Raw genomic sequence first — 25,852 nt, forward strand, 5'->3', positions numbered from 1 at the left:
CGGATGTGCGTCATCGTGCTGCGCTTACCAGCGTCCTAAGAGAACGGGAAACACGTCAGTTGGGAACGCCGCATTTCTTAGCAGCAGCGGCGGCTCCGTTCTGGGGAAGGGCGACGTGAGGCCCGGTCGCTTCCCCGGGCCCGCGGCTCCGTCATGAACAGCGTGGGGGAGGCCTGCACGGAGCTGAAGCGCGAGTATGACCAGTGCTTCAACCGCTGGTTCGCCGAGAAGTTCCTGAAGGGGGACAACGCGGGGGACCCCTGCGTGCAGCTCTTCAAGCGCTACCAGCTCTGCGTGCAGGTGGGGGGGCAGCGAGCTGCCGTGGGGGCGGGCCGAGTGGGGGGGGGGTCATCGGGCTTCCTCTTCCATCACTGGGGTAAGGGGCCCCCTCCCCCGCACAAACCCTGCCCAGCCAAGCGCTGCATTGGGCAAGTTGGTGTCTCAGCCGGCGGCGCTCAGGCCCCGCCTGCCCTTGAGCAGGCTGCGATGGCTTGGTTACGTTGGGCATTACTGGGGCAAAGTGACTGGGGAGTACAATAGAGGGAAGAGGATGGCTTGCTGTGTTCCCCTGGTGAAATCGTTTAGCAAAACCAGCACTCAGATAAACTATCTGTGAAATGGGGATAAACTTACACACCTCAGAAAGTTAGTGTTATGAAGATAAATTCCTTAATGTTTTGAGATCCAGGTATTACAGTAGGTCTAAGTATTAAGTATCATTTTGAAGAAAATCACTTGTGATGAGAAATTTAAAATCTTATTAAAATGTTCATAATTTTCAAGGCTTCTTGGGGACAAGCATCAGTCAGATTTGACTCATTTTCTTCAAAACTTCCCTTCATTTGAGACCCACGTTAATCGGAGAGACTTGATGTTATAGAGACTCTATTCATAATTACCACAGTGTGTGTGTATCCTGTTTTATTACTGTCAGTACTGATAGAATATTTCACTCACTCATACAGTATTAAATTCTCAAACATTAGTGATGACCTCTCTTTCCCCTCTCTTTAATTGCTTCTCATGCAGGGGGAATTTAACTTTCAGACATAAGAATGGCCCTATGGGTTCAGACCAAAGGTTGATCTAGCCCAGTATCCTGTCTTCTGACAGTGGCTAATGCCAGATGCACCAGAGGGAATGAACAGAACAGGTATCAAGTGATCCATCCCTTGTTGCCCATTCCCAGCTTCTGGCAAACAGAGGCTAGGGACGCTATCCCTACCCATCTGGGCTAATAGCCACTGATGGACCTATCCTCCATTAAGTTATCTAGTTCTTTTTTAAACCCTTTTACAGTCTTGGCCTTCACAACACCCTAGTTCTTGTGTTACGAGAAGGAGTAAATAACACTTCCTTATTCACTTTCTCCACACTGTCATAATTTGATAGACCTCTATCATCATATCCCCTCTTAGTCGTCTTTTTTCCAAGCTGAAAAGTCAGTCTTATTATTGTCTTTTCTTACAGCAGCTGTTCCATACCCCTAATCATTTTTGTTGCCCTTTTCTGAACATCTTCCAATTCCGATATATACCTCTACCTCGATATAACACTGTCCTCGGGAGCCAAAAAATCTTATCGCGTTATAGGTGAAACCGCGTTATATCGAACTTGCTTTGATCCACCGGAGTGCGCAGCTTTTCGTACTTTCATTGTCTTACAGTATATGTATTACACACACGTGTTCTGAGGTCTAAAAGAAAATGGGAGGCAGCTCACTTGAGAATCTCTGGGTAAAGAAAAAAGGTGTGTGTGTGTTTAAAAAAAAAAGGGGGGGGGAGAGAGGGACATGAACGACATGGTAGAGGTCTACTATAGACCTCTAAATCAGGAAGAGAAGGTGGAATAAGACATTTATAAATGAAGCAGACATCTCCATATCCAAAATACCTAGTAGTATCCTGGGACTTGAACTATGTGGACATCTGTTGGAAAAGTAATATGACAAAATACAAAACTTCCAATTAGTTACTGGAAAGTATTGGGGACAACTTTTTTTCCCCAGAAAGCAGAGGAAGTAAAGCAGGAGGACAGCCATTTTAGATTTGATTCTGATTTAATGGGGAGGAATTGGTAGTGAATCTGAAAATGAAATGCAATTTGGGTGAAAATGATCATGAAATTATGGATTTCTTGATCCTAAGGCAAGGAAGGAGTGAGAGCAGCAGAATAAGGAAAAAGGATTTTAAAAAGCAGACTTTAACAAACTCAAAGAACTGATAGGTAAGGTCCCATGGGAAGAAAATCTAAAGTGTGTGTGTGTGATCGATCAGGAGTCCTGGCAGTTTCTCCAGGAGACAAACTATCCCCATGGGAAGGAACGATAAGAATAGTAAGAGGCCAATATGGCTTCATCAGGAGGAGTGTAACAAAAATGATAAAATACCTAGAAAATCTGACCTATGAGGAAAGGTTAAAAAAACTGTGTGTGTGTGTCTTCTTGAAAGAGGGGGAAGGGTGGCCTGATAAAACTTCGATATGTTAAGGGCTCTTATAAAAAGGATGGTGATGAATTGTTCTCCATGTCCACTGAAGGTAGGGCAAGAAATAATGGACTTAATCTGCAGCAAAGGAGATCTAGAATAGATATTGGGGGGTGGGGGTGTGGAGACTTTCTGTCAGCCATTTAAACTGTGGAATAGGCTTCAAAGGGGGATTATGGAATCCACATTACTGAAGATTTTTTTTTAAGAACAGTCTGACAAACACTTGTTAGAGATGTTGGTTTACTTGGTCCTGGTGCAGCGCAAGGCGCTGGACTTCATGACATCTCAAAGTTCCTTCCAGTCCTACATTTCTGTGATATAAAACAGTCTGTACGTTCCTTAACCTCTCCTATAAAGCTTAATTGCAGTCACCTTTACTTGTGTTTTTTCTCCATATATACATATTTTTAACGTAATAGTTCTTTTCTCCCTTTCTTCCACGTCCCTCCTACATGAAGCTTTACAGACTATTATTGATATTCAAGTTGGAAGAACAGGCCGTCGGTGCTTTTGTAACAGTCATCCTGTCAATTCCCTTCACAATGCAGTACCCAATGAAAACTTGATCTGTTGCCTTGGTGGTTCTGCTTACAGCACTGAAACATGGTCTTCAGGTCCCTCTAGCTTCTCTTTCACTCATCGCATCAGGTGTAATTCCTCTAACATATGGATGAGAAGTGTTTGGTCAAGGGCTTGAATAAATTTATCTGATGGAGTGTTGGCTACAATTCATACTATGTTCGCAGTATCTCTTTGAGCATGTCTGATGGTATATTTTGATGGAAACCTTAATAGCAACCTTGATTGGTCTTAAATTATATCAGGCAGGGAACATGTCTTCATGTAGAACCACAAAACATTATTAAAACAAATTTGCCTTTTTTTTTTTTTTTCTTTTCTCCTAGAAAGCTATTAAGGAGAAAGACATACCCATTGAAGGACTGGAATTCATGGGTCCCAGTAAAGGAAAAGCTGAAAACTCCTCCTGACCTTGTTTAGGCATATTGTGCCATTACAATGACCTTTTGGACTTGGAAAAAGAACCTCACAAAGACAAGAAGATTGCCTTGGATTAGCTGTTATTTCTGCCTGGCTTTTTAAGAAGCAAGAAGTCTTTTCTGCAGTTCCTTTCAGCTAGGTTGTGTGGCAATTACTGTTTCATCTTAAATGAATGTTGTTGGTGGTCTGGCATCATGCGGTGTGTGAAAAGCCTTTTTATCAATCTATGATCATAAGTGAATGTACTCTGAACAGGGGAATATTTATTGAAATGGGTTTAGATATTAGCTGGTCTATGATCAGTTGCTTTTTTATTTATATTATAATAGACAATTTTAAATGCTGAAATTAATGTGAAAGGCGTTAATTTACTTATGGGAGTGTGCTGCTGGATTTTTATGGGGATAGAGTTGGTTTCAGTTTTCCTGAAAACTGATGTGCTACAGCTTTGCTTCTTATTGTGCAACTGTAGTGGTGTCATAGAAATACCACTGCTGGAGTTGCAATGATTTTTGTTTGAATACACAAGGTGTTGTTTTAATATAGAATACGCATCTGTTAAGTAAAGTTATGCTTGACTAAATGAGACAACTGTCCAATTAAACCTGCCTGTGCCCTTTAAGATGGAAAGGGGCTAGCCTGTCCCAGAAATGAACAGGAGCAACTGCTTTCAGAAGGTACTTTCAACAGCCTCAGGCAGTCTATGCGGATTTGAAAGGCACTGACACAACCTTGAATTTAACTCTGCTACTGAATGGCTGTTGCCCCATAAATAAAGCTTCAACAGCAATTCAATTACACTTCAGTTGTCCTTCTCCAACAGGCACCCCCGAGGTGCCCAAAAATCCTCCACAGATTAGCCTCAAAATCATGAAGTTAGATGTCAGCTTAAGTTGTCTAATTCAAATATCTAAGGGGTTCCTGCCTTATGATGCCCTAAAACAGTACCCAACAGTCAGTTGGAAGTTTGTCTTCCCGCTTTGTAATAATAAGAAATCTGAAAGGAGAGGGAGAAATGCAACTTTGATATATCCCTGCATGAAAACTAATGTCCTAAACCAAAATTTAGCTGGCTGAAGTCAAGAGTTATTTACATTTTTGATTTAGTAATATCAGGAACTGTTGAATGGTGATCTTAGTGTAGCATGTAAAGGATTAGTCAAGAACTAACTTGCTTTCCAAATTTCTTTAGAGACTTTTTTGTTTAGCCTTCTTCCTTACAGCAATGCATCTTGCCTCTAGCCTTCCTACTGAAAAAGATTTTTCCATAAGGAAGCTCCTGATGGTGCGTTTTAACTCAAGTCAACCTGAAGTCTATGAAAAACAAAGCTTCCCCTCCTGCCCCCAGCCCTTCCTTTCTAAATCCCTCTGGAGGTCTTCAAGAATGGATCTTTTTTTCTCTAGACCTTAATGTAACTGGAGAAAGCAAGAGGTGTGGGTGATTCAGAACAGCAGTTTCCCCTTCTCTGAACCTAAGGTTTGCAAAAAGAGAAAATCCTCCCCAGAACCTTATGAAAGAGTTGAGGGAGGGAGTTTCCTCCCCATGAACCCATCATGAGCAAAGGGAGCAGTTGAAGGAGTGAGAAAAGGAGTCTCCTCTCCACCAGATGTGTTAAAAACTGTTGCCATTCTGTTGGACCATAGGAGGGTTTCAGTCCTTTGGAAAGGAGTTAGTTAATAGGACAGGAGCTCTGTTCCTAGGCACCTTCTAGGTTCTAAACATGGGGAAAAACCTTTATCTTAATGAGACTTTTTGTAAGAATTCGAGCTTCTTTATTACAGACTAGAGGAGAACTGCAGCTACCATACTGTGGTGCAGAAGATGATACATGAGACTTTTGACCAACAGATTAAAGCAGACTTATCTTCTGGACTTTCTGGAGGCTGCAGTGTGCCTACTATTGTAGGTCACTAGAGTTTGCAGAAACTGAGTTTATTTACTAATCCTCATAACAATTTAAAAAAACAAAGAAATTTCCATAACTTCAGTAAGATGGAGTTAATATTTCAGCTATTTAATTGCTGTAAGTACATACTACCATTAAAAAACCTCCAGAAAATACAGTTAAGGTTGCAGTTCTCAAAGTCCCTTTTCTACCTTAACTGCCTTAGTGATGCTCTCAGAATAGGGAACTCCTATGATATTATGTATTCAAAAGTTTCATTAGCCCAGTGACCATAACATTTAGAATACCTTAAGGGTGCTATGGCCATACATAGCACCCCAAAAAATTAAGCATAGCATATGGGAGCCAATCATTCCCACTGTCTTCAGTATGGGCCTGATTCTGCTAGCTGCTGAGGGCATTCAGCTTCCTACAGCAAAAACGTAGATGGAATCAGTTTGATCCTGTAAGGGGCTAGCACCCTGTTCTCCAAGTATTATTAGAAAGAGCACTAGCTTATATTTCAGCCTCATACACCCAGACTGAGAGCTAACATGAAAAAAAAATAGCATGGTAAAAGTCACCAATAAATATCAGGCATTTAGAGATGAAACAAGCTATAAAGACAGTTTTCTGTGGAGCATTCCATGCAGAGAAAGGGAGGTGGTAGGGTGGCATTGTTTGAGGCAGAATGAATGTTGGTTGGGGATGCTGTTTGAGAGATAACTTTTAACATTCTGTAAGGATAATGTGCACTCTAGTCCCTGGCTGCAGCTTGCACTTCACCTCCGTGAAGTGTCTTCGGTAGGAGGAAAGAGGTGGTCATGCTAGTGTTAAGAGTATTACTATCCCAACTGTGGAAAAACAGTTTCATCAGCTAATGCGATTAAGCCAGAAAGTGCCTTATACTGAGCTTTAACATAGGGGGAAGCTTGCTTTAACACCACATGTATTCTGCTAAGATGCTGTGTGGGCTGTGATAATGGGGATGAAATAAATATTGTGAAATGGGGGGAAATAGTGTCTTGTCATGTTCACTGTAGAATTTTTCTTGTATTGGCTGATCATTTGCCATTCTCCCTCCAGCTAGAAGATAAGTAGGAATAGGATAGCTGAAACTCTTTAGAGAAGGGTAGTACTGATCCCTGAGCAGGATAAATTAGCTTTTCCTTTTACTGTATTGGGGAATATATACTTACTTCTACAACTTATTTTTATAATTAACTTACTCATGGTGAGGTCAAAGCCTTCAGTCCCTGCAGAATAAGTTTCTGGCCTATATTATGTTCTATATGTAGTCAGACAGTTGTCTGTCAAACTCTGCAGCTAGAATACTCCTGACCTGTGCTTTAGCTTTTAATGTTCTAAAGGAGCAGTAGTGAAATAAGACTCTGCTAAAGTGACTGGTAAGTACAGAAATGTAGTAGAAAACAAGCTGTTTCTCCATTGCATCATCTATGTAGTACCACCATTCATTTTTGAATTAAGCTTGTTTTATTTTTTTTAAGTTTGCCACAATGAATGGGTGGGACCTATTCATGGAAGGTGTAAGGCCAAGAAGGATTGAGCTTTGGCTAAATTGAATTGTCTGCATTACAGCATAGATTGTTAGTACTACACAGTCTTAACTAAAGAACTCACTCCTAGAACTTATTTTTGAATATCTTCAACTGCTGTAGGAGAACACTTTGTATTTATGGTAGAATATGAAAATGCTGCTGCTTCAGAACACACTAGTTAGAATTAAAAGGCAGCTTCTTGCACAGGTGTGTTGCTGCTTTGTTGTCCATGATGGACAGCTTAGTTATGAACATGCACAGCACCTCACTCCTATTTGGGTACGTTAGGCCCTAACTTATGTAGTAACATATGTATGAAGCAGTATTAGATTATAAAGCCATTTGGCAAAATTGCACAGGGAAAACAAGGCACGAGAAGTACTGGCAGGGGTGCGGAGCAGTGCAAATTCTTCAGGATGCTGCAAGAGTAGAACTTCGCTCTGTCACACTACAGGAGCATTACAGTAGGTAAGACAGTGATGTCTACTAGAGTAGACCTCTAGATGCATTAATGTTCTAGAGTTATCCAGTGTAGGATTTCTTGCATCTTCCTTTAAAAACAGTAGTTAGTTGCTGATCACCCACTATATTAGATGGACCACTACTCTGCTATGGGATGGCAGTTCCCATTAAACAACTTCAGTTCAGTAGCTTTCAAGAATTTTATCTAGCACTTATGCTCCTTTCAACATGATTAATGGCTTAGGGAGAAAAAAAATTATGGTTTAGATCCAATTCTGTTGCTTACATAAGAGTTTGGTTTTCTAGTTTGCATTCTTACCATTAGTCTGTTATCGGCCATAAAGCAGTAGACACTCCTACCTGTCATGGCTACATAAAGGAGATAAGCAGCAATTAAATCCCTCTCACTACACTATTGCCTACAAAACTCTTTCCAGCCACTCAAGCAGAGTTTGTTAGCAATAAACTATCTGTAAACAGTATTGGGAAAAGACTAGATCAAGGATTTCCAGTTCTTTACAAAGGTCCACACACAAATGGTAAGTAAGGATTTATTTATGTTAAGTGACCTCCACTTCAAGTACAGGGCTAAAGGTCAGAATGCCATTTATAAGTAGACAGTACAAGGAATGCAGAATATTGTTTAGTTTGAGGGTCCCAGACAATGTTCTGGTCCAAATAGAGCAGTGGTCCAAATTGCTGCTGTGATTCAAGTGTTCAGTGATCCTCTTCATAGCCAGTCGGGAGAGGATTAGTATGAGGATTGTGAAACAGAGTTTTGTTCCCATCTCCCCATGGGAAGGGCTGTTGAAAGAAGTAATTGATAAGTTTGCTTGGTAACTGCTTGACAAATCTGCTAGAGCACAAGAAGTCAACTCCTATAACAATGTTTGAGTCTGTACGTATTACAGAATTTGGAAGCCTGGAGTAAGTAAGTTGAAGCTGAATTTACACCCACTACTTGTGGAAAGACAGCAGAACTCTTTCTTCAACGCTTGGATAAATCTACAATTCTAAAGATGTGATAGTCTAGTCAGCACTGCACCTCTTGCAATGTGTACAAGTAACTGTGGTAAAAAGACACTTAAGTGTAGAAGTGAGTTTGATTTACCAGTATCCCAAGACTAAACCATGGTACTTTGAATTAAATATTAGAGGCAGCTTATTACAAATTCATTCTACTTAAAAAATAAGTAGCAGTAGATTCAAGAACTATAAAGAGCCCACCACTACTTCCACCCCATTAGGGTTCTTTTATCAATCGCTTCTGCTAGGAATAAGTTATTTGACATCACTTCAGGGATTCTCAATAGTTTTCATAGCAAGCCCTCCCCTCCCATTTAGCAATTTTGGAAAGACAGGGTGATATCAACCTGACACCTGTGAGAGACCCCTTGGCTGAGAACCCATGCTCCAGTTCCTTCTACCCTTTCATTCATGACAATGCCGCCCTTTGATCTGCGTGAATGTAAGTTAAGGGGGAAACTATTTATGACCAAAACCTTGATGTTTAATGTTTCTTACACATGCCTGAGTGTAAGACACTTTAAGATGGAAGGAGAACTCAACATCTACATATAAATACCACATCTGACAGCCTAAAAGCTCTCCCCCTGCCTCAACAGAAGTGAGCTTTTGATTCATGACATTACAAATGCACAGATATTTTCCCATCAGTCAGTTCTATCTCCCATCACTTATACCTACTGCAAAAAAAAAAAAAAAAAAAAAGCTGTAGTAATCTTGGAATAAATAATTCAGTGATTGGAGAAGATAAGAGCATCTTTAAAAGCATTGTTGCATATACCTTGGTCCTGATGCGGAGGTGAGCATAAGGAACAAACTCTTCTCTTTCATGTTCATGCTGCATCTTTAAGTAGCAGTTCAGCATGCATACAGCAACACCAGGAAGAGCAACCACAAAAGACAGGATCTTCCATGTCCGAGCTAATGAAGGAAATAAAATACAGTGAAGATAGTCAACAGTACAGCTAGTCAAAAAATGAGAATTTCTATGTGGTCATGCATTTCAAAATCTGTTTTGAATTAGAATGAAAAGTTTTCATAATCTCAATTCTGAAAATACTGTGGTTTTGGATAATTTGAGATTTGTTTGAACAATTTTTCAAAATTTGTTTTCAATTTTTATATGAAAGCAGTAGGGACATGATTTCACATGATATAGCATCTGGTATTACCTAGAAAATAACAAATATATTCAAAAATTCTATTTTACAAGTTTTCTAAAACAAATTGTGTTGAAACTTCCCTTCAAAATGTTTTCAAAGTCTTCAGTTTTGTGAAAAAAAGTTGGTTTAGTCGACAGTGTTTTGGCAGAAGACTTGTAATTAATATTTTCTGATCAGCTCTAATTAACAGTTTCTGAGACCGTAGCAAGCTTCTTATACTGCACTAGCTCCCTGAATATTTCCTACATCTGTGCTGCACCAATTCAGCTGACAAACACTCTGGACAGATATCTTCTAATGCAATAGTTTTCAAACAGTACTATCAATGTTCTAGAAACACTTTCCTTATCAGCAAATCGATGCACTTAGAGAACTATGCAGAACGTGGCTAAGGAGGACTGGATGTGGTTGTATGGTGCAGTTAGGATCTCTTGTGAAGTAGCCCCTTGACTCCCTTTTTCCTGTCTCCACAGGTGTACACAGCACCTTATAAACACATACTATAACCCCACAAGTGCACATATAGTACGGCCTGTCTACGTAAGGACAATTACAGCAGAGATTACACCAATCGGTGCAAACCCTTGCACCAGGGAATACTTCTCTGGTGCATTAGGGCTTTGCACCAATGTAAGCACACCATTGCAGAGTCCCTAATGGCGGCAGGCCCTCGTACCAAGGAGGACTAACACCCTTGTGATTTTTTACACAAGGGGCATTCAGAGACCCCTTCCCCTAGCCCAGCAGGAGGGGGACGCAGACTTGGGGAGGGGCAGGGGAGCGGCGTCTCCCCCGCCAACGGGGAAATGCCCCCGGCCCAAGGACTGGCTCGAACGGCGGCTTACGGCCTCAAGCCCGTTCCCGTTCCCCTTGGCCTGAGGGGGGGTTCGCTCAGCGCAAGGTCACCGGGTCATCGCCAGCCCCGCCCGGTCGCGGCTCCCCCGTTACCTGCCCCGGCCTCCCCGTGAGCCACTGCTGACATAAACCGCCCCAACGGGGTCCGGGGAGCGCCGGCGAGAAGCAGCTGGGAGACTCTTGCGAGCGCCGCCATCTCTACCGCTCAGACTAGTCTGTGGGTGGGGTAGCTTCACCAAACACCGGAAGAGGCAATAACCAGACAGGAAATGGGCGGGAAGACGGCGGCCTGCGTGGGACACACCGGCACACCATGCGCATGTGCTCCAATCCGAGCGCCATCTACCACATCCGGACCCACGCGAGGATTGCCCCTAGACTCGTACTGAGCATGCGCCCTGCTCCGAACGGGTTCTACCTCGAGGCTGACATTGAGGATTGCAATCTGCTGTGGTCAAAGGCCTCCTTACTGCGCATGCGCTAATGGGAGGCCTCTCATCAGTCACGTGGTTCCTTTTGGCGCGTTTCCTGGCTGACAGACGTTTTGGACGTTTGGACGTCGAGCTGTCCGCGGCACCGGCTGAGGGGGGACCTGCGCTGCGCGGTGTACTCAGCTAGACGGAGAGCGCCCCCGCGTGTATAGCCGCCGAGCGCCATGGCTGGAACCGGAGAGGATCGTGGAGCGCGAGGATGGTGGCTCTAGGCAGCATGGGGTGGTTCTAGAGCAGCAGGCTGGAGGGTCTAGAGCAGGGAAGGGCGGGCGCTAGAGCAGCAGGCCTTGGGGCGGAAGGTGCTGTGGGCAGTGAAACGGGTTGCTAAGGGCGGGACTGAGGGGGTGTTCTGGAGCAGCGTGGGGGAGAGCAGTGAGGCGGGAGATGGCTCCAGAAGAGCACTGCGGGGTTCTAGAGGCGCGGGAGCTGAAGAAGAGCCTGACTCTTGGAACTCCAGGTATCAATAAAAAGAACAGGAGCACTTGTGGCACCTTAGAGACTAACAAATTTATTAGAGCATAAGCTTTCGTGGGCTACTGCTGGTGGCTGAACTTTGTGACTTTGTCCTCACCCACAACTATTTCACATTTGGGGACAATATATACCTTCAAGTCAGCGGCACTGCTATGGGTACTCGCATGGCCCACAGTATGCCAACATTTTTATGGCTGACTTAGAACAACGCTTCCTTAGCTCTCGTTCCCTAACGCCCCTACTCTACTTGCGCTACATTGATGACATCTTCATCATCTGGACCCAGGGAAAAGAAGCCCTTGAGGAATTCCACCATGATTTAAATAATTTCCATCCCACCATCAACCTCAGTCTAGATCAATCCACACAAGCGGTCCATTTCCTGGACACAACTGTGCTAATAAGCGATGGTCACATAAATACCACCCTATACCGGAAACCTACTGACTGCTACACTTACCTACATGCCTCCAGCTTCCATCCAGGACACACCACACGATCCATTGTTTACAGCCAAGCTCTAAGATATAACCGCATTTGCTCCAATCCCTCAGATAGAGACAAGCACCTACAAGATCTCTATCAAGCATTCTTAAAACTACAATACCCACCTGCTGAAGTGAGAAAACAGATTGACAGAGCCAGACGAGTACCCAGAAGTCACCTCCTACAAGACAGGCCCAACAAAGAAAATAACAGAACACCACTAGCTGTCACCTTCAGCCCCCAACTAAAACCTCTCCAGCGCATCATCAGAGATCTACAACCTATCCTGAAAGATGATCCTTTACTCTCACAGATCTTGGGAGACAGACCTGTCCTCGCTTACAGACAACCCCCCAACCTAAAGCAAATACTCACTAGCAACCACACATCACTGAACAAAAACACTGACCCAGGAACCTATGCTTGTAACAAAGCCCGATGCCAACTCTGTCCACATATCTATTCAAGTGACATCATCATAGGACCTAATCACATCAGCCATACCATCAGGGGCTCGTTCACGTGCACATCTATCAATGTGATATATGCCATCATGTGCCAGCAATGCCCCTCTGCCATGTACATTGGCCAAACCGGACAGTCTCTAGCAATCAAGGTGGAACTTTGGTCTATTCAAGCACTCTGGAAGAGTAGAAGAAAATCCTGGTGCCCTGGTTCTAGTCCATTGAAAGAGATCACAATGCTCACAGCTCTGTGTGAGCCACTTCTGAGTGCAGAATGGCTGCTGCATTTGCCTCTGTACCCACTGCTCTGCTAGGCCCTAACTCCTCACTTTGGGATGTGAAGACTGCTCTGACTATGGCAGTAAAAGTACATTTTCTTAATGAACGTACTCTTACAGACCCCATTGATTTATTTCTAATATATTGGTCCATGTGCTGGTTCTAATGTATATTTGATGACATTAATAGAATAAATTTACAGTCTAAAAGAAGTATGCAATCTTTTGCCCCTTTTACAACTAGACAGAAGTAAAGAAGTGGTTCTCGTCTTTGGAGTGGACATGGATCATTAAACTTTTCTGGTTTTTGTTTTATTTTCTACATCCTGTGTTTTCATTTAAAAAAAATTCTACCCCCTGTGGTTGCAAAGAAAACATACTGAAATCAAATAGCTGCAGCACTTAAGTCTAATGAATATATAGGGCTGGAACCTGTGTATTTTATGACATTTTCCTAAAGAATATATAAATTATACATTCTGATACTGTTTGTACAATATGAAATTATCAGCTGTATATATATTGGCCTAAACGCTGCATTCTGCAACATGGAGGTAAATCCTAAGGAATTGCATTGAAGTCAGTGGAGTTACTTCAGGTTTACACTGATGTAAACAAGAATAGAATTTGAACCATGGAATGTAAATGTCTACATAGGCCTTGTAACCTGCCCAGCTGTCTCCCACGTGCCCCCTTTTGGTCTAGGATCATGCTAGAGGCAGTCCAACTCAGTTTCTCCTCTTGGACTATTCAAATAAACTTCACTTAAGGCTTTTTCTTGGTCAGAATACTCCTCCTTGGGGATTGGGTTTATTAATATCAAATAAACTCCATGAACAAAGTCCATTTAAGTCCACACAACCCAAAGTTTTTCTTCCTCCTCCCAGGCTTTCCTGTCTGGGACCTTTGCAGTCACTTTCCTACTTAGTCAGATTTTCTCCCAGCCCATCCTGCCTAGAGAGCTTTCTTCACTTGGTAGTTTCTACCACAGCTTCCTGAGCACCTCCTCCTACCCTTTCAACTGCAACATCATGGTTCTTGTATACTGGAATCACTGGATTCCTCTCAGGTGGGGCTCATCCTGTAAGAAGGATTTACTTAGCCCCAGGCGCTCCAGCCCATACATCAAGTCACCGTATTACAGGCCCTATATGGCACAATTTTGATTTTTAAGTATAGCATTTGGGGTTTGTTGGTTTATTGATTGAAAGTGCAAAAGATTTTGGGATAGAGGATCACAAGAAAAAAAAGTCACAAACACTGCTTTCTACCTTGCTGGCTGCTATTTTAGAACTAAATTTAAAAGAGAAAACCCATTCTTCTCTGTCCACCCTTGAATGAATCACTAATCCTTTGTATTAAATTTCAAGGGCCAAATTTAGCCCTGCTGTAAGTGAATTCAGCTTCCATTGAAGTCAAAGGCTGTTGTGCCTGCTTACCAGTGTCTGAATTTGGCCCCAACACAGTTTTGTGTGCTTAACCAGCACAGTTCCTCAGTTCTCTTCTGGGAGTACCATTTAGTGGAGTCTGACTGATGCCCATGTGACCTCAGGGAGAAGCCATGTAAACAGAGCAGATACAGTTTCAAAGACTCATCTACTCTGCAGTAAACTGAGAGGATTCCTGTTCTTGGTAGTACAGATAGCAACAGAGAACAGGGAAAGTAGAGAAGCTGGGGAGTTCAAACCAAGGACAGCAGCAAGGTTTGATCTGTGTGTGAATGATGGAGAAGGAACCAGATTTTCCATCCATCCTGACAGTTCAAATGGAAAAAAAGGGATGCCCACTTCCTAAGAGAAAAAGAGGTGCTGGTATCTGCTGAAAAAAGTCTGTGAGAAATTATGGGGCGCAGAAAGAAAGAACAGTGAGGACCCAAATACATAGGCAAATTTTGTCGAGATTATTTTATTACACAGTAGTTCACTAGCTATGTTGTAAGACCCTGTCCATTATTCTTCAAAGTACGTTGCATGCCCCTGATTAATACACATTTGTACACTAAGGACTTGGGCCCTGATTCAGCAAAGCATTTATGCACATGCTTAAGTCTTTGCTGAATCGGGATGGGATTATTACCTTCTTAAACTCTTTGCGGATTTGGGGCCTGGATATTGCAGCTCCTCCAAATACAGAGCTCCCATTTGATTTCATATGGAGGTCAGCATGTGGCAAGCTTGCAGGATCAGGCTCTAATAAGAGGTTTTGAAATTAATATTTTTATGAACAGAAGGTACATATTTTATAGTGTTGTTTAAATGAATAGACCAAGATTAAGTGCTTTATTATAGTTATAAAACAAAATACCATTTGTATAGCAAGTTCCATATAGACATTACACTCCTATATTTACAGCCAGAGAAGAGGAAGGTAAAGAAGTAACAGACACAGACATCTACCCTTTCAAACCAGACTCTGGATAACATCAGTGCTGGCCATACAAATGGAACCAGTTGAGCAAAGAAAAAGGAGAGACAGGTGAATTAGCTAAACCAACAGCAAGTTGCTCCACCATGATCAGAGGAGAAGCATAAAATGGGAGTATTCAAAGTAGCTGTATGAGCCAAAGTTTGAAGATCTTAGTGCTCTGGGTAGAGTCCTAGGCCATTTCATCACACATTCAAGGGCTTAAATGTGCTCAGGTTTCAGTAATGTATGTTGAATCCCGATTAGACTGACATCTAGAGTGGATGTCATACCTCCCCACTTTTAAGAAACACTTGAATGCTTTTCTGTTTCAAAGCTGTTTTTTTTTGTGTATCATGGGCACTTTTGACCTTAGGGGTAGAATCTTCCTTTTTCCCTTCCCTCTCATATTACTCTCAATGTTTGGTTTTAGGGGTTTTAGTTTAGAGAGTTTTTTAAATGTAATTATGCTTTCTAATTTCTTTATTGATGTACAGCAATCCCTGGCAAGGGGAGAGTGGCACTTTGTTAATAGAATGTAATTAGTCATTGTTCATTATTATTGGTATCTTCCCCCATTAGTCACAATTTTTTACCAGACTTTGGGGTTCACATTTTCTTTAGGTGGCAGTTTCAATCACTTGGCATTATCTGAGTTGAATAACTCAAATAATTGCTCATGAAATAAGAACTCTTTCACTTCCATATCAGTGGTTCATACATGGCCCACATTTGTAATGACCACAAATTGTTACCATTTGACTGTTGGGTGGCTTGTGTGACGTGTTTGATGGGTTTCAGTTCATTATCTAGTGAACAGGTATCGACACCACAAAAACTAACCTGCTCTTGGCACTGATAGTACTTGGCACCTTTATTAATCTAGCAGGTTAAGAGTCTCAAGGGACAAGGAAACTGATCTCTCTAATGCTGGAAGTAATCTATCCAGTCCAGAACATAAAATGGAAGGATAGATGTGTGCTCCATCTAGTGGTTCGAGAACAGACGTAAGAGTTTGCGGTTCTGTTCCCACCTCTACCACCGATTCTGTGTCATCTTGGGCAGGTCATTCTGGGCCAGATTGCTATCAGCTCCCTTTGCTATTTGGGATTGTCATCTCTGATATAGACTAGTATAGCCCTAGGATACCAATTTCCAAATATGAATCTGGCCTTCTGTGGCTTAGCTATCGTGAATCTGATTCACTACCATGTGTTCCTCTGCATTGTGCTGGTTTGACTCCATAGAAATCTGTGTATTACATTGGTTTAAAATTGAAGTACTGTAGAGGTGAATCAGCACTCCTGTCTGTATAAATGAGGATGATAGTTCTTATCCATATTTGTTAGGGATGTTGGGAGACTCAAAGGCCTGATTCCCTTCTCACTTACGGTCAGTGGGATAAATCAAGAGAAATGTCACTGATTCATAGATTCCAAGGCCAGAAGAGACCAGTGTGATCATCTAGTCTGACCTCCTGCATAAAACTTCCCCAAAATAATTCCTTTTGAACTAGAATGTATCTTTAAAAAAATCCAATCTTGATTTAAAAATTGCCAGGAATGGAGAATCCACCATGACCCCTGGTAGATTGTTCCAGTGGTTAATAACCCTCACTGTTAAAAATGTACACCTTATTTCTAGTCTGAATTTGTCTAATTTCAATTTTTAGCCCTTGAATCTTAGTATACATTTGTCTACTAGACTGAAGAGCCCGTTATCAAATATTTGTTCCCAATGTAGGTACTTACACATAGTGATCAGATGTGGTGGGGTATACAAATCCCACACTGTAGAAGGAGGGTTATGAACCTGCTCTGGGCCCAGGCAGCCCCTACCCACCATACCTGTAAAGCCTGCGCAAGGTAGGGGAAGAGCTTAAAAAGGGAAGCAGAGTAGCTCGCTGGAAGGCAGAGCGGGGAGGTAAGATGACCTGTGCTCCTGGGAAGGAGCACCATAGGAGCTCTTGTTGTTTGAGGTCTGGTAGTGCTGACTTAAACAAACCTGCAGCTGCAAAGGAGGAACTAGTGACTTTTGAAGGTCAGAAACATTATTTTCGTGTTCAGTTTTTATTTTACCTTGTGGGAAGAGGGGCACTGGTAGGAAGTGCTCCTGGGAGGCAGCTGCATAGCACCCTAAGGCTTAGCTGCCTATCATTGGGCCCTGGATCAGAGCCTTGTGGAGAGGGTGGACCTGGACTCCCCTATCAACCTCTAAAGAGGGGACAATGACAGAAGTCTATACCTTGACAGGGAACCAAGTTGGGGAATACCCTGAAGGTTGAAGGGTCCAGGCCCCAAGATCCCGAACCAAGGGGAAAGCCCTGAATCCCTTGCTGACTTCTGAGGACTTCCACATTATTTAACTCTTTATATGTATCCTGAAGGGTGGTCTTGAATGTGTGACCTGGCCAGAGGATGGAGTCACTAAAATGACAACCTACCACCGAGTGGAGTTACAATGAGAAAGGGGAATGTCTGGGAGGAAGACAACTTGCCATACCTCTGCCTGACCACTGGGCAACACTGATGGTGAGTATTCCCCGGTACCTTTTTCCTTGTTAAGCTAAATTGAACTCTTGAGGCTATTACAATAAGGCATTTTCTCTGATTCTTTAACCATTCTTGTGGCTTTTCTCTGAAGTCACTGGAAACCTGTCAATGTAAAACCCCTTGTAAGTGAGAGCTTAGAAAAGAGAGACAACTAAGTGAGTGGAAAAAGTGAATAAGGAAGCATTATTTACCCCCTTCACATAACAAAAGAACCAGGAGTCATCCAATGAAATTAATAGGCAGCAGATTTAAAACTAACATAAGGAAGTACTTCTTCACACAACACACAGTCAATCCGTGGAACTTGTTGCCAGCGGATATTGTGAAGGTCAAAAGTATAACTGGATTTAAAAAAGAACTAGATAAGTTCATGGAGGATACAGTAGGTCTATCAATGGCCATTAGCCAAGATAGTCAGGGACATAACCCCATGCTCTGGGTGTCCCTAAACCTAACCTCTGAATGGCAGGGGATGGATCGCTCCGTAATTGCCCTGTTCTGTTAATTCTCTCTCATGCATTTGGCACTGGCCACTGTTGGAGGACAGGATGCTGGGCTAGATGGACCATTGGTCTGACTCTGGCTGGCCATTCTTCTGTTATATAGCATATCTGGACCTAAATTCCTGAATTTGGAAAAGCATTCTGAGCATTATGGTTGGATAAAAGGTGCTATAGTTGTGTAAGGTATTATTATTAGCATCATCATGACTGTGCCTCATATTGCATGAGTTCCTCAAAGGCACAGGACAGAGAATCAATGGACAAGGGGTTCCAGCTCTGCCACTGACTCACTAGGTTCTTCTACCTTAGAGAAATGTGGCGTGTGAACTGCCATTTGGATTCCCTAGCACGCTACGTGACCTTGCAGAAGACACTTAGGCCAGTATTCTCACAAGTGGCCTGCTTATGGGTGCCTCCATTTTTGGGCATCCAAAATGAGATCTTGGGTCTGATGTGGGAGCTACTGGGAGCTTCTGATCACCTTTTCAGAAGGGTTCGCTACTCATAAATTGGGCTAGTGTTTCAAAAATCCCACAATTCAGATGAATGTTGGGTGCTGAGCTCTTAAAAATCTGACCATAAGTATCACCATGGGAAGTTCTGGGTGCTGAGCATGCTTGAAAATTTGGTTCCAGTTGTGGATACTGAGTCCTGGAAAATATGCCCATGAGCTCTTTCGATAATCTGGCTTCAAGTGTCTTTAATTTGTCATCCAAACATTGAGTAACTCCGAATCAAAGAAAAACAACAAGGAGTCTGGTGGCTTATGCCCAAATAAATCTGTTAATCTGTTAGTCTTTAAAGTGCCATTGGACTCCTTGTTTTTGTGGATACAGATTAATATGGCTACCCCCTGATACTATCCGAATCAAAGATCACATTTTACAGTGTTGGCTTTGATCTTTCTGTGTCTTATTTTCCCTACCTGTAAGTGGGGATAATGATACTCCCATACCTCACTGGTGTAATGTGAGAATAAACTAAAATTCCAAAACCACTTTGAAAATCCTCAGATGGAAGGCACTATACAAGTACAAAGTAGTATTATCAGGGTGTAGTACGTCCGTGTTCCACATGGTGGCAACCTATGCATTCAGTGGGGATTTTGGAACTCCAAGGCCACTCACAAATGGCACAGTGGGATTTTCAAAGTGGCAATCTCAGTTTTGTGCATTTTCAAGTTTGGAGAGAAATGACCAGACTTCCAGAAAACCAACCTGTCCAAAGTCAGCTATGGGAAGGGATACTGACCTGACCAGTGCAGAGACCATACTACAATGATTGTGAAGTTTGACGTTTAGGCACAGAGTTTCAGGGAGCACTTAATCTCCCTACAGCTCAGAAAAATGACTGATCAGAAATAAATATTCAGTCATCCCCAAATTCTTTGTCTGTCTCATCACCAGAGCATTGTCAGCTTTGTATGGTAAGGCAGGAGAGGAAAATGGGGAGGGCAGAAAGCCATTGTCCCTTCTCTCAGGAATGATCTGGAAGTACTATGCAAATCTTCATTTGAAGACCCTGGGAACTGGGGGAGGAGTTTAACTGCAAACTCTGGAGGAGGGGGAGCTCTGCATCTCTGGTCACACAACACACACTCCTGCCCAGTGCAAGTAGCTAAGAAGTGGGCTGTTGTTTTTCACTGGCTGAAGAAACATTTCATGCATTGTGCATGCATGGGAGGATTTGTTCTCATTCCCATGTGTAACTGTCCTGTGTGTTTCTCTGCTGCTGCCTGTTGTTCTTGCAGGAGAATCTGGGGGAGTCTAAAAGGCATATGTAAAAGTTGTTAAATCTGTACACTTTAGTGTAGCCTCCACAGTCTCCCTTCTCTCACCTTGTCTATATTGAACTTTACCTGAAAATCTCCCACCATTTGTTAACAGTGGTGCAACTCCTATTATGTGAGCAGCTGTGGGAGTGCTAGTGTAGATGGCTGTTGGCATTTATATACCACTTCATAGACAGTGTCAGTAAGCAAATGGTTAAGCTGTTCAGGAGCAATGGAGTAAAACAGTTCTATACTTCTCAAACTCACGCTTTAGCCAGCTTCTTAAAAGCCCTCTCTTATCAGGAACAATGACAGAGTCCAGTACCTGTTTTATGAATCCCTACAGTCTGCTCTGCCCTGGCTTGGCTCAGGGTTCCGTGTCACCTGTTTTGTATTGAGACAGGGTCACAATAGCTGCCAGTTTTCTGGAAACTGTGTTGGGTCCTTCTCAGGCTTCATGTGAAGGGAAATATCCGAGAGACATGGGTGACCGGGGATATCGGGGACCGTGAGTGGAGAATCAAATTGTGCATTTCACACAAAGAAGTCCACATCAAGACATCCGTGGACACTCTTTTCTGCCTGACTTTCTGATGCTCATTTTCCATTCTAGAAGTGACAACAGCTGTACAGTTTGTTTTGTGAACCTTTTTTTTTTATCAACAAACTGTAAAAATGGCCTTCGAACGAGGACAAATCAGTAAATCCCTGCACCATTTGCTCACTCCTGAATCTCAGGGGGAGATTGTGCTTTTTTGAAACCACACACATATTCACTGTCACTCTCACACATGTACACGCACACAAACCACTGGGTCTGATTCTCCACGGCCTTGCACTTTATGTAGCTATTTAAGCCTGTCTGATGCAAGTGTAAAATGTTGCCATTTCAACTACGTTGCACAGGTGTAAATGACTACATTGCAAGTGAGTGAATCGGGTCCTCTGTCTGTCTCTCACACACTCAGAAATACATGTGGGGCCAGATTCTGATCTCAGTTACACCTGTGTAACTCCAGAGTGACTCCACTGGCTTCAGTGAACTTATTCTGGGTTTACACTGGGGTAACTAAGATCAGAATGTAGCCCCTTTACACACACACTCTGTCTCTCTTTCTCTCACACACACGTTCCCATACTTTCACACCTGCACACACACTCACATGTAAACACATACTGTTTTGAGTACACTCTCACTGCACACCCAAGAATACACACTCTTCCCTCACACAAGCTCTCACTCTTCTTTACATACATTCTCATGCACACACACACATTCTCTCTCTGTCACACACACATCCATTCTCTTTCCCACACACACAGACATTTTAAAAAGCTCTTGTTTTCAGAAAGGTTTTATTTATAGGCCCTGCCTCTTTGTGAATGTGAAAGGGAGAAAGCCCCTCAGAGGGCTCCTTTCATGTGTAAATCAGTCCAGGCTGGGAGCATTGGGGTCATCGAGAGGAGGATTTCACTCTTAATTACTCTGAGAGAAAGCAGGCAGGAGGCTTTCTCAAGCTAAGAGTGTTGTTCTCTGCTAGGGAAAGCAGTTTGAGACACCCAAGTTTTTCTTGTATCAGAACCTTGGGAGAGTGTTTCTGCAGAGGCCTCTTCTTCCTCTTCCAGCTGAGCTGCTGCATTTATGATGCTGCCAACTGGGAGTGAACGAGATCAGCTTCCAGACTAGGTTTCTTCCCATGGGGAAAGGTTATGCTTGTTCTCACAAACAGAGCAGGTGCTCCCCGGGGACCACAGGTTAAGCCAACTGAGTTAGTTTTATGTGTTTGTTTAATACTAGTTTTGTTTTAAGTCAGGTTAACCCATTCACTTATACCTGCTGGATTTACTGTGCACATCTACAGACTTCCATTTGAGGGCCCAAAACACTACACATATATTAAGCTGCCAGGTTCCCCTATGAGGCAGAGGAGTGTTATTGTACACATAGACAGGGTGGCCAGTAGACAGAGCATGGGATTTGACCCCAGGAGGCATGATTTAGAGTCCCAGCTCAGCAACAAACTTTAGGTAAGTGAATTAAATGACCTGGTGCCTCAGTTCCCCATCTGTAAAATGGGGATAATACTTCCTACCTGACAAAGGTGTTGTGAGAGTAAAAGTCCACTGAGCACTGTGAGATTTCTGGGTCCTGTCATGATAGGGCCTTGTAAGTACCTGGATGGATGCTGGTAAAGAGGAGATGTGGACTTAAATGTATTCTCAGAATGCAGTGGAGGTACTTTGCTACCCCATCTCCATTTTGCAGATTTAGAACCGAGGCACTGAGAGGCTACATGACTATCTCAAGGTAACAGAGTAAATCAGATCACAGAACAAAACCTTGTACATTCCTTTGCTGGTGTCTCCATAAAGACAAAGCCCCTCAGTAGTAACACTTTGCCTTCCTGGGCCTCTCAAAGTTTGTTACCAGCATTAATGAACTAAGGCTCATGACACTCCTCTCCCTTTCACAGATAGGGAAGTGAGGCAGAGAACCTGTGGCGGAGCCAAGAGTAGAACCCAGATCTCCCTCCCCCCAGTCCCATCCCGGAACCACAAGACTTTCTTCTTCAACCACACATAGATTTGAGGGGCAACTGCAAACAGCACTTGCATCAGAGATTAGATGTGTTGTCCAGCACAAAACCTCCCAAACATATCTTTTTCTTCATCTGCCACAGAGTCAAATTGCCTCCTCTCATCTGTCCCATCTCATCTGTACCCCATTGCTCAGGTTGCCTCCACCTTTCTGGATTAGAAATAAACAGTTCAGGGACTGAAAATCAGCCCCACTCAGAATATTCATGGAACGGCCTCAAGGAAGTACACTCCTGAGTACAGTGGATTTGAAATTGCAGCAACTAAGGTGGATGGGAAGGGTTGGGCTGTTTTGTCTGGCAACACCTGTTTGAGGGAGCCGTCCCAGCAAGCAGTAGTTGTGGGAGCCATCCCAGATGAGGTCAGCAGTCTGAAGTGTTTGAAGAGGTCAGAGGGAAATGAATGGATCATTTCTCTTGCAAATGAAGAGCTGGAGCAGCCTTAGCAGAGACCAGCATGTGGGCACTGGCAGTTTCTTTTATGAGCTGATGGAAATGGGGACTGAAAGGACTTTCCTGATGGAGTTCTTTCACAGCTTTTGTTATCATATCCCTCCACTCCACGCACTGTGAATGTATATGGAGTAAGAGTTATCCTCTCTCGCAGAGCAGAGCCAAGGAAATGGAGGGTTCAGAACTACACAGAAAACATCTGGCTTCATGGTATTCTTCATTTGAATTCCACAAGGAGCATCTTGTCTTTATGTTGTAGAACACACATTTCTGACTGTTTCAGAACTGCCTTTCCCATAACCTGCATTCTAGTGCGAGTAAACTGAGGGGCTAGATGTAAAATAATGTACATAAACAAGGGAATCGGGATCAAGACACGTAACATATTTTGACTCCATCAGTAATTTGCTGGGGCAAGTCAGGAACCTCTGTGGTTCCATTTCCTCATCAATAAAATGGGGATAATAAAATTTGACTCACTTTTTCTAAAGTCCTTTGAGATTCTTGCATGAACGATCCTGTGTAAACGCAGAATATTTTTATTAGTCAAACATTTCAGTAGGATAGACATGTCTGTTTGTGGCCAGTTATTTTTTTCTACTCTCCCACAAATTGCTTGTTTAGGACAAGGTTGTTTCGAACAGGCACTTTCACTTTAATCTCCCACCACTTGCTCCTTCAGTTTCTCTTATAGATCACAGTGGAACCATTTCTGATATGTGATGTTATACAGGCGGGTTATGATGGCACAAAAAAGTTTGGCAACAATGATTTCAAACCAGAGAATTTACTTTAGAAAGTGACACAGGCCCCAATTCTGGGTGACGTGTGGTCTGTTGAGGATGGAAATAGCTACAGTGAAATCCCCTGGTATGAGGGAGCTTCTCTCTTGGACTACAGCTGTGGAAACAGCTCTGCACTGCTCCTTTCCCCTTGCAGCTCCTGGCTTAAGGGCTTGCCAAAGCTGTGGTCAGGGAGTGTGTTGGGGGAGGGAAGGCCAAGGTCAGAGTGAACTATGCTCTGGCTATTCCTGGATGCTGTAATGGCCTATATGGGGGCCATGTTAGGCTGGCAAAAGTTAGAGAATTCCCTGGGCAACTCTAAGGCTATGTCTACACTACACAGCTTTTAGCGACAAACAACTTCCTCACCCGAGTGGCGTTAGCGTTGTCAGCAGGAGAGCGCTCCCGCTGACAATGTGCTGTTAACACTGGCGCTTATCACAGCAAAACTTGTCTTTCAGGAGTGGTTGGTTTTTTTAACACTTCTGAAAGACAAAAGTTTTGTCGTTCAATTACCAGTGTAGACATAGCCTAACTTACACCAAGGACTGGAATGGTCCCCAGCTGCCTTCATAATCCAGGGATCTGCAAAGGTGGCCTAAAGCCACTTTGGCCATCCCATCCTGATCTTTGCTGAATTCAGCTCAGAAGGGGGGCAACAAAGACAGAGAGACTGATTCTCCACAATGTGATGCCTTGTGTCGTCATTCACACTTCTACAAAGTGGATATAAAGTGATACATAATGAGAATGGTAGCATTTTACTCTACCTTTGCAACTGTGCCAATGAGTATGGGGTGCAAGGCACTGGAGAGTTGGGTCCAGGGAGAGTGAGAGTGACAGACACGAACTCAGAGAAATCATTTAGCAGTTTTAGGAAGGAAATTAGAAAACAAGTGGAAAGGCAGATGGGTTTAAGTTTAGGTTTTATTTTTCAATCTTCACTGCGTGTGAAAGATTGTTTTGAATGGCTTCTGTCTCCATTTTCTTTTAAATACCTCAGGAGGGCTGTCCACACTTCGAAATCTGTTAGGCGATATTTGAACTATGTGAGATGGAGCAGAGCCTCAATCAGTAAGTTGTAGAAAAAAAGACACATAATCACACTACTACTTCAGGGGAAAGCCTGTTCTCTAGAAATACCACCCAGGTTTCCCTTAGCATGTGTAACATGAGCCTAAAGAGAAGAAAACTGATGGTGGGATCATTCTGAAGACCTGTGGAGAGCTGCAAGTTAGGTTAAGATTGGTTTTGGCAGTGGGGATGTGAGTCCAAGGCACCAGTTTGACAGCCGACATGGGCACACAAGAATGCAGTCTCTGGGAATCACAGAAGCATGCTGAGTTACTATGAGTGCACATGTGTGCACATGAAACTGCCTGCCTGGCATTGTTAAGACATAAAAGAGGCTGGTGAATCACAGAACGCTGGAACATGCAAGGGGAGAGAGAAAGAAAAGACACAAAGCAGTTTTTAGTAGCTTTTTACTATAAAGACAAAAGATTCAGACTTAGCTGTTGATTCTAGCATATAATCACACAGTAAAGTGACAACATGTGGAATGTGGTGTATGGGTTTAACCCAGAAGACAGGTAAAAATCTCCTGCAAAACATAGAATTCAATTCTATTTGGAATGTGGCTAACAGGAACTGTTATTAGGGAAAGCACACTTACTTAGAGCCAAGATGTATATTTGTACTTATACCATAATGCAAAAAAATTAGATCTCTGGATCATTTGGGAAGATAGTATGGATCATATCACAGGAGGGTATGTGAGACATAGTTGATATAAGGGGAATATAATGGTCCCATAGATTGTGACTGATTGTATTGAAAGGCTCATGGATCATACAGCACTGGGAGGAGGAATGATTATAGAATAGACAGAATGTGGGATCCAGACAAGCCAGGAGACATATGGAGGAAAGGAGATCTTTAGTGAAACATGCAGGAGACAGTATTGCCTCTAAAGCTCCTATGGCACCAAAATTCTGAAACAAAGGGGGGTAGGTTCTCATTTGACATAGACGAGAGATTAATCATCATCTAAAAGAGATAAGATCACTCCTGGAGATGAAAGTCTCCAAAGATCATATTGTCTCTGAAATAGGCAGGAAAGAACTTCCCTAACATACACCATCCACAAACTCATCTCT

The 25,852-nt window shown here is 42.9% G+C and overlaps 2 protein-coding genes across 2 annotated transcripts; one reads left to right on the plus strand and one right to left on the minus strand.

Annotated features, from left to right (window-relative positions):
- The first annotated feature begins 31 nt into the window (after nt 1-31).
- TRIAP1 (TP53 regulated inhibitor of apoptosis 1) lies at nt 32-6,392 on the plus strand. Its single transcript, XM_034791555.1, has 2 exons — nt 32-300; nt 3,395-6,392. The coding sequence occupies exons 1-2, from the start codon at nt 154-156 to the stop codon at nt 3,476-3,478; spliced, it is 231 nt and encodes a 76-aa protein (XP_034647446.1). The 5' UTR covers nt 32-153; the 3' UTR covers nt 3,479-6,392.
- Nucleotides 6,393-7,922: 1,530 nt separating this feature from the next.
- On the minus strand, nt 7,923-10,705 carry LOC117888290 (cytochrome c oxidase subunit 6A1, mitochondrial). Its single transcript, XM_034791554.1, has 3 exons — nt 10,533-10,705; nt 9,203-9,342; nt 7,923-8,199 (listed from the first exon to the last, which is right to left on the minus strand). The coding sequence occupies exons 1-3, from the start codon at nt 10,633-10,635 to the stop codon at nt 8,113-8,115; spliced, it is 330 nt and encodes a 109-aa protein (XP_034647445.1). The 5' UTR covers nt 10,636-10,705; the 3' UTR covers nt 7,923-8,112.
- Nucleotides 10,706-25,852: the final 15,147 nt, after the last annotated feature.

The sequence above is a fragment of the Trachemys scripta genome, chromosome 15, assembly GCF_013100865.1.
Source record: "Trachemys scripta elegans isolate TJP31775 chromosome 15, CAS_Tse_1.0, whole genome shotgun sequence".
NCBI classification, from domain to species: domain Eukaryota; kingdom Metazoa; phylum Chordata; order Testudines; family Emydidae; genus Trachemys; species Trachemys scripta.